The 13,886-nt window shown below is 36.7% G+C and overlaps 1 protein-coding gene across 4 annotated transcripts in view; it reads right to left on the reverse strand.

The window, feature by feature from the left end:
- Nucleotides 1–3,695: 3,695 nt before the first annotated feature.
- Nucleotides 3,696–13,886, reverse strand: part of SCCRO4 (DCN1-like protein SCCRO4) — a 139,155-nt gene continuing 128,964 nt past the window's right edge. For all 4 annotated transcript variants that reach the window (XM_067791606.1, XM_067791608.1, XM_067791609.1 and 1 more), the window contains 2 exons: nt 7,531–7,738; nt 3,696–4,605 (listed from right to left, as the gene is read on the reverse strand). In XM_067791606.1, coding sequence (XP_067647707.1) covers nt 4,529–4,605; nt 7,531–7,738 — 285 coding nt within the window. In that variant the 3' untranslated portion in view covers nt 3,696–4,528. The remainder of the gene's footprint in view (nt 4,606–7,530; nt 7,739–13,886) is intronic.

Here is a 13,886-nt window from a genome sequence, read left to right on the forward strand (position 1 = left end):
GTAAGATATTCGAACAATCGTTGAGTTGCGGTTATCAAAGCAAACAAATTATTCCAATAGTGAAAATCGTCTAATAAACCTACAAAAATCGAAAATCGATTAAGGGAATAGTTTTAAGAGCTCTAGTAGTTCGGTTTGCGGCTTGGCGTGAAGAAACCCGTCAGGGGTTTACCGTCGCTGAGACCAGAACATCTAGGAGAGTGGCTTCGTCCACGGCAGGAAGTGCATTAGGTAGATGTCGCAAGTGTATATATATGCTCAGCTGACAAACGGTGCACAAGGCGCTAAGGCACAAAGGACGGGACGCCATTGGGCGTGAACAGCAAGGTGCCTCAAAAGATTTGTAAAAACTACGTGGTCGATCGATCTAGCCCAGAACACTCCGTGCGATGTAACCATCCCTTCCAAGGGACACACTAACAAAAGTGTGACCGTCTTATAAGATTCGTTTCCGGCACACGCAGTAAAATCATTGCTCTGGAACAGGATCAGGTACTAGCCCCGGATTGGGTTTAATACCTTATCGGATCAGGAGAATATGGAGCAGTCCTACTGCAAAGATCTGCTGGGAGGAATGCAGAAAATTAAATGGGATTACACTGAAATGACCGCCCTTGGTCGGGTAAAATCCCAGTCGTTCCGGCACATAGAACCTGATACCTTGGGAAGCGGCTGCCCATATCCCTAACACCCCTTAATCTTTCGAGTTTTTTTTCGGGGTACAGCTTCAAAGCTTCCGCAACCCAACTTTCAACCTTACCTACTCGATGGGAATCCTGTTACATATCTAGCAGGAGAGGCTCTGGCGACCCCAAGTTCCTCATGGAACTAGGTGTTGGCGATATGGCCTAGAAAGTTTAATGTGGTCATATTGTGACGCAAAGGGCTCAGCTGCCAAGACTTAGCTAAGTGTGATAATCACAAAGTTAATAAAAGTATAACCATTTATTATCAAAATATTTCAGAATTGAGAACGAAGTCTAAAGAAGTATTTTTAGCCACTTCACGGTGTGATTATGATGTCTCGTAAGGATAGAGATCCCATCAAAACGGGACGTCTTAGAAGTGGTGGAGTATTAATTGCTGTAAGGCGTCCATTTCACTCCTCCCTTGTTCCGCTCTCTAATAGTGATTCTCTCTTGGATCAGCTCTGTGCTTGTATTACGGGTTCGTCTGGCAAGTTATTTATTTGCGTCTCTTACATTCCGCCTTGCAGCACAGATTCGCTGTACTTTGCTCATGTCAATAACATATTTGACCTTTACGAAAAAAATGATGATAGTAATTTCTGCGTTTTGGGTGATTTCAATCTAAGTAAGGTTGTATGGTCCAAAATTATAAATGATAATGTCCTAACGCCTACTAATATCCATCATCCTCATGAGATCAATTTCTTAGACACCCTTTTTTGGGCTAATTTAATTCAGATTAACCACTTCGTTAACCAGTTAAATAATGTCTTGGGACCTTATTTTTGTTTATGAGAATCTAATTACTAACTTGACCGAATTTACGTTTCCTATTTATAAGTCTGATAGTCATCATGGCGGCCACCGTGGTGTGATGGTAGCGTGCTCCGCCTACCACACCGTATGCCCTGGGTTCACACCCCGGACAAAGCAACATCAAAATTTTAGAAATAAGGTTTTTCAATTAGAAGAAAATTTTTCTAAGCGGGGTCGCCCCTTGGCAGTGTTTGGTAAGCGCTCCGGGTGTATTTCTGCCATGAAAAGCTCTCAGTGAAAACTCATCTGCCTTGCAGATGTCGTTAAAAGGGGGTCACACTGAAATGACAGTCCTTGGTCGGGAAAATCCCGAGTCGCTCCGGTACATAGAACAGACTGCCTTGGGAAGCAGCCAACAGACATCTGATTGATGAACCAGCACCGCCTAGGGGCTTAAGGAGTCATCTCCGTAAGCATTTTGAGGAAATACGGCACCTGAGAACCCAGCCGTATGAAGCGAAAAAACACAAGCAGGTCCTTGGTGAACTCCATAAACAGGCGTCGGACCTTTATGCCGGGAATTGCCCGGTGAATCCAGTACTCAAAGAAAAGTATCCAAACCTCGCGGAGGAGGAACGCATACTCCCCAGGGAAACGCGTGTCACTCTTGCTCAACTTCGTTCTGGATACTGTAACGGGTTAAACTCTTACCTATCCAGAATCAACCCTGTAATAACTCACCTCTTTGGTTACTCCTGAATTCTTATGTAATAATACAGTGATTATTTGGGAATGCTTTACTATGACGAATGGTATTTTATTTAGCTGAAACACAATGTGACTTTACAGGTTAACGTTCGATATTCAACTAACTACAGACTGCTCGTTACTTTAACATCATTGCCTCTCGCACCGACACAAACACCAATGCCGGTCTCTACAAACCCCAACATACAAAATGTATGCCCCGCTTGCAATGTGTCCCCACATGAAACCAACCATCTCTTTAATTGTAATGTGGAACCAACGCCTCTAACACCCCTTTCCTTATGGTCCACCCCTGTTGAAACAGCAAGTTTCCTTGGACTCCCGTTAGAGGATATTGATGACAATTTGTGATCGGTCGAGGCTGTTAGGTGGGGCGAAGCATTGCTACAACAACAACAACAACTTTTCTGAGCATACACCTAAAGGGCCAATTAATGGTGACTTATAACCATAAAACCATAACCAGATAAAACAGCTGATCGAACCTACCTTATGGAAATCAATGTAATCAATTAATGGTGTCATACCATAACGCTAACGCCATAACCATACCATAGCCAACCAATTGGTTTTTGGTTTCTCGCCATATCCATAACCTAAAAATATTTGAGTTGGTGAATTTAATAACTATTTGTAGATTTTATTCTTGTTTTACGATACGTTATGACTAAGAGACTTATTTTTTGTGGAATATGTTTGTAATTTTTTGCGTTTTCTTTATTTTTATGAAACTTTCAGGATTTTTAGGTTAAGGCACCATTAATCGATCACACTGGAGATGGTTTTGGATATGGGTATGGTTACGACTATGGCGTTAGGGTTAAGGAAGTTTAAATGGCCCTTAAGTTAAACTATGCAATATGTATGGACATATCGCTCATTTACTTCAATAGTGTCATAACTCAAAAAACACGACTTTTGAGTTAATAACATATAAACGTACCCAATATCATGATCTATGTTGTATAAAAAAATCTTTGTGATCAGTTAAAAATTTACCATGTGCTATAACAATGAAAATATGCCTTATATGCGCAACATATGGCAGTTAAAATCTTTGAATGGCTCTCCTGGAAAATTGTGTTTTTTGAGTTATGACACTATTGAAGTAAATAACCGATATGTATGTGTGTTATACGGTGATAACCATTCTGAAATGAATTTTTTTTTTGTTTTTTTTTTTTTTTTTTTGCATTTGTTATTTGAGTAAAACAAGTTTTAAAAAACACGTGTACTTTCTCTGGTTATTTTAGCTATTTTAATCAAGAATATATGAAAAATGTTAGGGTACTCGATTTTACGAACAAACCCTGCAACGATGGTGTTCGTAAAATCAAGAAACTGCTGTATTAACCGTTGTCGAGATGGTGGGGCTAAGTAGTACCTTAATGTTGCTTTGTTATCGGACCGTACCGGATCCGGCAAAGGACCATCAACATCGTATCTTTTTGAGGGCGGTGATATGATAAAAATCTGTAGAGATTATAATACTATAGTTTAAGTTATTTTTTTATTGAATCATCATTTTGATACATAATACCTATGAAAAATGTTGTTTTTTTGCATGATTCAGACCGGTTTAGTCAACACTTGGATTTAATTTTAAAATAGTTTCACTAGTTAGTAAGTAAACAGAGCGTGTAGTTATCCAGAAACACAAAACATTATTAGGATAAATTAATCATTTTAAAATCAAGTCAAAGTCTTAACTAACCCGGCATTTATGTAGTTTTATTAGATCTACCGCGAAATTGTACAAACTATTATAATTTTTCCTACGATATACGCCGCAACGAATATTCTTCAGTCCGACGAATACTGCATCCCCTTTCGATTTCGTTACTTCTAAGATCATCTCCCTATATCAGTTCTCTTTCGTATGTTATAATGAATGGTAACTTAATATTAATCACTATGATTCATATTATCAAGGAGCAAAAAATAGTTATAACTATTTATGCTTATAGTAATTCTGGTGTGTATTGTTGTTATTATTTAATATAGTAATACATGAGTGAAATGAACGCATTCATTAGCATGCTTTGCTGTTGTATTATTTTTATTACTATTATTATTATGTGCTTTATATGTTTAGGGTTGACCGATTAATACCACTTAATAGTTTTTGCTCTAAGCTGAATTTGTTTACTGTTCTTTGCTTTGGAATTTGCTGTTTTTGTTTGTTAGTTTCTTTATTTATTTATGGTACTTCAGTTTCATTTTAGTTAAACTTTTTTGTTTGTAGTTGCGTTGTGTTGATCCCATTTTGTAGGTTGTTGCTCTTTTAATGTCATTAGCTTAATTTAAATATAATTTCAGCTTAACGTTGTAGAACTCGTACACGTTCGCTGCAGCCTTAACCACTCCACAAATTCATCCAACATAACGGGCCCTAAAACCAAAAACATACAAAATTCAATAAAAGTTCGCAAAAAGGAGAGGTTAAATAGGATGCATCACATATTGAGAAGACCATTTAAATACTCGGCCGGAAAATATTTGCCTGGAAGCCGAACTATGTTCAGCCTTTACACATACACAATAATTTTCGATGTGTAAACATCTTTGCTCCCGGTATGGGGAACCCTGAATCTACGCGTAATATGTAAGTGTAGTTTTTGTAAGAGGTATGTTATATGGGGGATATATGTAGAATGGAAATGTAGGCGTAGTATGTAAGATTGGTATACGTACTGTATGGAGTACTACAGAATGTGTAAGATTGGTTGTTTATTTATTTACGGTCTTGTAGACCTAGATTAGGTACATTTACGTATGAGATCATTATCTAAATAGTTGTGCTTTGCAATAGTTATATACTAATTTCATAAGTTTATTGATATTTTGACATTGCTTTATTGCACATGATACTTCGTTGTATTCTCTCAATCCCTCGTAGTATATATTGTTTTAGTCGAATTTCGATCGAACTGCTGGCAGGCGAAAGTTATGTCTATTCCTTGTATAGTAATTATGAGGTTCATATTGCTACATATTTTACTCGGACATTCAAATATTTTGGCAGGTTGACTAGTTTCATGTTGTGTATTAATTTTAGAGTGTACACAATGAGTTGTTTTGCACTCAGCCAATTTAAACTTTCGAGCATTTCATGTATTGGGGTATAGTTTTCTAAGAATAAATCGCATTGCCTTATTTTGTTTCACTTGTAGCATGAATAAAATCGTAGGGCAGTATATGAAATGAGGTTCTATAATGGACCTATAAACCATTATTTTATAAAAATTGCTACCGTGCTTGCACGTTGGGAACATAAATCCAATTTATTTGTGATATTTTTGCCTCTGTATATTAAAAATGCTCATCGAACTTAAGTTTCTTATCAATTATAATTCCTAGGTATTTTATTTCATTGTCTTTTTGTATGGTACTAATTGCTATTTTCAAGGCTATATTATTTTCTTCGGCATGCTTTCTCCTCATGATCATCCATTTCGTTTTATAAATCTTTATTTTAAGCTTATTCTGACACAACCAGTTATACACAACATTCAAGTCCGCTTGCATCTTAGACATAGCTTCTATCTCCGAAGAACAGCGTATGGTCAATAATGCATTATCCGCGAAAAGCCGTATCTTGCAGTGGCTAAGACCGTTTTTTATATCGTTTATATATGCAATGAATAATATTGCTGCAAGAACAGATCCTTGTCAATATCAATTTCAGGCGAAGTTGAGCTTCTAATTATGGTTTTTTGTTTTCTGCCAGTAAGGTAGCTTTTAAACCACCCCAGTGCTGTATTACGTACCCCGATGTGATGGAGTTTCCTCAGTAAGATGACCATATCGTTGGTTTCAAATGCCCTAGGTCCAGGAAGACCGACACTGTTACTAACTATTTTGACAGGATTTCTTTCCACTCTGCTATAACCAGGTTTAGAGCGGTTTCACAAGAGTGTTTGGTTCTAAACCCTGATTGTTCACATATGATAATTTGTTTAATATGTTTGTTCAGGTAATCGAGAAGCTGGCCTTTTACAATTTTTTCTATAATTTTTTCAGCCCCTTTAACTTTTTCAACTGGTACTAGTGTCGATGTTTTCCAACATGTGAATACTTGGTACTCACGAATTTTTTTTTACAAGTTTAGGGCCCGATCGTCAACAGCAAAAACAGAATACAGTTTCATGTAAGCATCAAATGAAACGAGTTGATACCGCATTTTTTTATAAATAGTAAAAATGAATTGTGCCCTGCATGCGTCTCAAATTTACATTGAGCCAAAATTTAAGGATACATTTTCCGTTGCGTTTTGAACCATTTATATAAAGGCAGTTTTACAAATTTGTTTGTCTTCTTTTTGTGTTCCCCTTTTGTCGCGGACACCGTAGTGTGATGGTAGCGTGCTCCGCCTACCACACCAAAGATCCTGGGTTCAAGGCTCGGGGAAAGCAACATCAAAAAATTTAGAAACAAGTTTTTTCAACTAGAAAAAACATTTCGAATCGGGCTCGCCCCCGGCAGTGATTTGGCAAACACTCCCAGTGTATTTCTGCCATTAAAAGCTTTTCAGTGAGTCGGCGTAGGTCCTGTCGCGTCAATTTATAGGAAAAATCAAAAGGAACCGCAAATTGGAAGAGAAGCTCGGCCTAAAATCTGCTCGCGCCTTGTATTTATTTATTTTACTTTTTGCTACTTCTTCAGAGGAATGGAAGTAGCAATTTATCAGTCAAACAAACCACCGCTGTATAGCTAAATGGTTAGCGCAGCGTGCCTAAAGCGTACTGATGATGAAGGCTTAGCACCCTTCGAAATGGATCTATCTGCGCAGCTATGGCAGGTTGTCTGAAAAATTTACTACTTAATATTCCAAAACAAATATAACTTAATTAATATAACAGAATATGACCCTAAGATATGTTCCAAGTTTCAGCCCTCTGTGTTATCGGGAAGTTCCTTATATCTCGAAAGAAAATTTTCAAGTTCTGGATATTTTTTTTCTACGCTCACGATCCCTGCGTCACCTAGCGAACATTTTTCTGAAGTATTTTCCAAGTTTCATGAATGTTGCTGCCCGAAAAGTTACTCAAAAATTGATCGCAAGATTCCCTCCAAATAGATTTTCTAAATATCTCGATCCATGTCCCATCCATAAAAATCTTTTAACTTTAATATTAGAACCCAATAGGACCATAAGTGGCGTTAAAAGTTTCAGGTCTCTAGGTTATCAGGAGGTTCCTTAAGCCTCGAAAGCAATATTTCAAAGTTCGGACGTTTTATTTAATATTCACGATCCCTGCGCCACCTAGCGAACCCCCTCATTCATGCTGCATTTGCAATAATTAAATATACTCACATGCTCCATCGATATCGTAATTCGTCAAATCATTGTTGATTGTGCGCGAAAACTCGAGAATGTTGCACCACTGATCCTTATTTATAACTTTGTACTTTGACTGATCGAGGAATTGTGCGAATTGCGGGTACAGAGGCCAATGTTTGCCGAGCAACAACTGCAGCATTGCCTTTGCAGTATTTATATCCATGCTACGCTGATCGGAATCCTGTTAATAAAAATTTTTTATTAATTAAATGTATTTTGTATTATTGTTGTTGTGGGTGGGTCACATAGTAAATTGACCTTATAACAACTTCAAATGACCATAAGGGTTCTTATAACTACTGTAAATGATTAAAAAGTTAATTTTCCTTTCGACCACTTCAATTGGCATTATGAACACTTCAGCATGGTATAAATATTACCAGGTAAAACCATTTACTCTTCTTGGCGGCCATAATGGTTTTTTGATTTTTAAAAAAATTTTAAAATCACTCTCTTAAACTTTGTGGAAATGCCAAACCAAAGCAAACACAAAAAAAAAATGTCGGTTTGACATTTTCATTTTTTTAATACCAAAAAAATAAAATGCTTATGAAATAAGTGAAAAAATATTTCGAAAAGTTTTGAAATCGGTTTTTATGTATATCGCAAAAAAATGAGTTACCAATATAATGGATTCCTCAACGCTATTTTTGCAAAGGGAAAGAAGAACGAATGTTGGAGACCACCCCTATTGATTTTTCGTTCATCCTTCTTCACTTGGTTGATACGTCTTTAACCCTTAAATATGAAACTTCACTTTATAAGATATCACCAGTCTCAAGTGTCCTCGCTACTGCGGTTTTGGTCCTTTTCCTCGCGGTTGGAAGATACATTTTTTAATTGGCGCTTAACCGTTTAGGAGATGCTGGTCGTTGCGTAACAAGCTAACCCTGTTTCGCGATAACTGACGTCAACAGGGGACACCAAGAGAGATCAAAGTCTTCCCCCACCTGCTTCTCCGACCCCAGTGGAGATCTTCCCATAACTTGCCCACGTCAGCAAAAACGCTGTAGCTCTTCGCAGCTTAGCTAAACATCATCGTCCAGTTGGAGTATGATAGTTCGTGGAGGCTGCATTTACGGGCTGAACGGTCAAAGTCTGCCGCCGTGGTGTAGAGATAGTGTGTTGGCCTATCCATCAAAAATATTTAAGAAAATTTGTATAAATGGTATTGATTGTCCCTCGGCATTACCTTGGCACCAAAAGTTCGTCCGAATTAGCAGATAAATTTTTGGCACAAAACATGTATTTAGGTGAGACGGTTCGTAGAAAAATGAATACACGATAAGTAGTCTTCGAATTGGATGGAAAGCTAGACCTTAATCTCCTCAGATATATACACCAAATTGTTATTGTTAGTAGATATGTATCTCTTCCGTACACCTTGGCGGTAAGTCGGGTTTTTCTTCTCGTCGCGTAAACGCTGATACAGTTCCAAACAATTTGTTGAAGAAAATTCCTCAGAAGAGGATCGTGGCGTGATTCTTGCTTTTGCGGGAAACCACAATACAATTCTTGAATTAAAAATTGAGATTTCTTATTTTCTGGTTATTTTCACCAATAAAAAATTCGGTTTTGGATAAAATATCATAATATAATTGTTGAACGCAAAAATATATGGTAACTCTATACGACAGCATGACACCGGTAATACGCGTGCAAAAACACCGAGAGAGGTGTCAAAACACTCGTATAGACCTCGACAACACTAATCTGAAGGCGGAAAATAAAAATTTTAGATCGTTCAAAATATATTAACGAAAAACCGAAAAATTACCCCGGAGTGCTCCGAAACCGACGGTGGGATCCATAGCATTTTTGCGCAGACCACCTTTCTGCATTGGCGGCTTTTGGCTGCGCTTATAAAAAATTACATTAGGTGCGTTCAACACCGCTTTGGAGACAAAAACTATATCCGCGGAAAACACTTATGTTCACAATTTTTTTTGTGGGCACCACAAAATCATCAAAATTACAACAACCACATGAAAATTTTCAAAACTTCTTTTGCAAATATCTCTTGACTTACCCAAAATTGTTTACCTCCAATTTCGGATTCGCGATCCTACATCCAAAACGAGTGTTTTGATACCCCTCTTGATATTTTTGGACGTGTATTAAGAGTGTCATGCTGTCGTATAGAATTACCAAATATATTACAGTTTGTTATATTTTTGTTATGAAAACAACACCAAAATAAAAAAAATAAAAATGTGAGAGCAGTGAGAATTTTAAAATTTTTTTAAACGTCATTTCGCCTCTCACCGGTTTTACCTTGTAATATTTATACCATGCACTTCAGTAGCCGCAAGCTCATTTGACTTTATGACCCTTAAGGGGCTTTTCGTTGTTTCCCACGGCAGTCTGTGTACCGGAGCGAATCGAGATTTTTCCCCGACCATGGACTGTTGTCATTTCAGTGTAATCCCAATTAATTTGTTGCGTCCCTCCCACAAATGGTCATCCTCGAAGCAGCTACTTGCAGCTGGACTGCTCCATACTCGGATTAGACATTACCTAGCCAGCATTTTTTGAAAATTTTGATCAAAAAATATTTAAATATCATACCCCAAGATGATTAAAAACGTTCAAATTTAAAAGCATTTTCTGTTCGAAAATTAACGTATCGTCGGGAGAAAAATGTACCATAAATGTGATTATTCTTGAATAATCATTTATGATTCCTATTTCGAAACGCTTTTTATTCATATTTGATATCATTGTAAAATTGAGCTTGAATAGTTTTAGAGTAGTATTTGACTGCTTTCACAGTCATTTTCTGATCATATTCGTGAATATATTTCAATCGTTTTGGTTGAGATTTTTGCATCATTTTTGAATGCCATTATAATGCATTTATTCTTCATATCTCATTCAAAATAGGATACTACATAATAATCTCATTTCATCAGGGGAAGAAAGCATGCGAAGCGAACCACAGCTAACTTGCGAACAAACTTGATCGATTTACACCTGAGACTACAACATCCAACATCATTATCGTCTGCATCTTAAAATACGGATACGATACGGGATGTTGAAGCCGTATCAAGGTATGTCAAGATAGTTTCACTTACCTGGGGTTCAAATAGCTCACAACCTATGTATTGACCAATCATGTATTTTCTGGGAAGCTGAAGGGGAGAAATGGTTGGGGAAATCTTCGTTCACGAGCAGCATTACATTAATTTTGTCTTGAAGAGTATCTTTTGCATAAATAATAAAATTTTTATATATTTTTTCTTAGCTTCATGATTGAAAAAATATGTGTATGTGAAAAAAATAAAAAATTTTAATGAAAAGTAAAATTTCAACAAGTATAAAATTCATTATTCAGTCAACAAATATATTCATAAAAGATTCAGAAAGCTGAATGAAAAGTGATTATAAAATTTTGATCACCTAAACACATTTGATTCAAATATGATTCCAAAATGTGATTGAAAAACTTTCTTCAGTTTTTGATCATCAAAGATAAGCATATTTGATTATTCTTATTGTTGGTTTTTATGAAATATTAAAACTTAATCATTAAAGGACTTCAAAAATGATTCCAAAAAGTGATCGAAAAATGCTTTTTAGTTTTTCATCATCAAAAGTATTCATATTTGATTATCTCTTTTGTTCAATTGTATAACTCATTATTTAGTCAGAAAGAGTAATCAAATTGTATTGATATGTATGGAAATTCAAAATTGAATCACCTAAATGCTGAGTGGGTATAGCATACTACTCTAGCATACATCCCCCATACAACCGATTTTTTTAGAAAAGAGGTTTTTTGTAATATCTTAAGATAAGAGCCTTTTCGTAATTTCTACCCCATTTTAACAGGTAAAAGCTTAAAATTTCACCAACTGCTTGCGTTTAAGGCATACATTGTTGTCTGTAAAAATTGTATAGATCGGTGGTATATATACCATATATCCCATACAACTGATAGTTCAGATAAGAAACATTTCGCAATTTCTACACCATTTCAACAGCTACAAGCTTAAATTTCACCAAACGATTTCGTACATATATAGTCTAGTGGTGGATAATGACACTATTTGTTGAGTGTTAACACAGTAGCACAGGCACACTTTGCAGTGTTAACACATTGTGTTGACACAATTGTGTTATAACTGATTATCGAAAGTCGAAATGAGTGTTGGCACAATATCAGAGCACAGTACTGTGTTACTTACCTCTAACGCCACGTTTGACGCCATTTAGAAAAGTAAATCATGGCAACATTTATCTTCTTTCATACTCCCATGTTTAGGGAATCTACGTTATATAACCACAACTTTTGTTTAAATAGAACATTTTCAACTTAGAGTATACATTTTGTGCCCACATCTTTTAAACGTAATGCACGGGCAAGATTATGAGTACAATCAACACACAAGCAAAACATAGTGTACCTATACCAAGTGTGTTCACTAAGCGATAAACGTCAAAACTACAAACAGCCTCGCTCACCTGATGGAAATCTCAGGTCTAGAGTCGCATTTTTGGTCTCAACGACAACATTTTTGTCTACCAATCGTCTCGACTTTTTCAATTTTTCAATCATTCGGAGCATTCGGTAATGGTATCCATTTTGAATTCGCTGTCATTCCGAATCCAGCGAGTGCCTGTCAGAATGCTTGACAGATAAGTCAACACACTTGTACTTGTACACTATGAAGCAAAACACAAGCACAATGGACTATGTATGTATGAATGTGCACTTACGATCTGAGTGTCATTTTCTGTGCTATAGAAACAGTCAGCTTTGTGCCATCGAGTGTGCCACTGTGTTATAAATGAATCGATAAGTGTGCGTGTGCGTGCCGCACATTACTGAGTGTTAACACAATAACACAGCACAGTGCTGTGTTACTCAGCCTTAATATAGTATACTAGCTTATGCCCGTTGGTTTTACCCCACGTTTTTATAAAAATATGGAAGCTACGCATAATTGGCCATGGGTAAAATATGAGTTGGTAAGATTGCCATCTGCTACAGCTAATGACTGTTGTTGTATGATATCATATTTGTAACAAGATTCCCCTCGCGTAGGTGTGGTTGAAAATTGAGTTGCAGAAGCTCTGAAGCTATAAAGGTTTGTTTTGCGCTCATCAATCCCTTGATTCGCAGCTAATGATCGTCCTTGAGCTTCATTGAATAGGAAATTTGAGGCATTTAAAATTGAAAAGACAAATCTATCGGTATCAATGAAATCCTTGGTTTTAAACTTTACTGTTTTCGAAATTTCCCGATAAAATGAATTGCTTCAATGACATCCGTAAAAGTTTTGTGATGAAAAGCCTTGTCCCACTACATATGCGTGGAGAATCGAAATAACGAAGCATAAATATTATGGTATTATGGGCCCTTTTTTAAGGATCAATCGTTGAGGAGAAATTTCTGATGGCTCAAAAGAGCTAATAAACTCAATCGGATATGCACAGCTTGGGACTCTTCCACGACTGTGTTAATAGAGCGATAAGTTGTTTTGGTTCTAGTGATATCAACATCCTCATTTTAAGGTGCCTAAAATGTCTTTTCTCAAAGCAATTTATAGATTGTAAAGATAGATTCAATATTTAGAAGAAACATTACAGGAAAAGAAATCAAATCTGATCGTAAAGAAATAGGAATTTTGCCATAATTAATTTCACCCAGTTATTTAGCAAAAGCTGCTGCTGAAGTGTTTCCGCCAAAAGGCCCTCTCATATTTCTAAAGAGAGTAAATTTTTGTACGTAAAGCCGTCTATAGACGAAAAAGCACGCATTTACTTCAACTGCGACTGTTCCAGCAAGTAACAGGAAAGCACCACCTTTGGCAAGATCATTACACCTTAAAATTACATCAATTAATATCAAATTAAACAGAAATGTTTTTTCCGGTTCCTCCATGCGTATATACCAACCCTACAGATAACATAACAGAACACTAAAGGAATAACAGCCAAACCCAACTCTGCAATCAAACTTTACGTGTTGAAATAACCTAAGTTTTTAAGGCAGCCATAGTTCTGAAAGTCCCATTTGTCTTATTTTTTTTTTTTTTTCAATTCCATATATTACTGGTGCTGTTAAGACTTAACGTTGTTGTTGTTGTTGTAGCAGTGTATCGCAAAACCCAATAGGTGCGACCGATCACAAATTGTCATCAATATCCTCTAACGGGAGGCCAAGGAAACTTGCTGTTTCAACAGGGGTGGACCATAATGAGAGGGGTGTTAGAGGCGCTGGTTCCACATTACAATTAAAGAGGTGGTTGGTGTCATGTGGGGACATGTTGCAAGCAGGGCATACATTTTGTATGTCGGGGTTGATTCTGGATAGATAAGAG

This window comes from Eurosta solidaginis, chromosome 5, assembly GCF_040869045.1.
Source record: "Eurosta solidaginis isolate ZX-2024a chromosome 5, ASM4086904v1, whole genome shotgun sequence".
Lineage (NCBI taxonomy): Eukaryota > Metazoa > Arthropoda > Insecta > Diptera > Tephritidae > Eurosta > Eurosta solidaginis.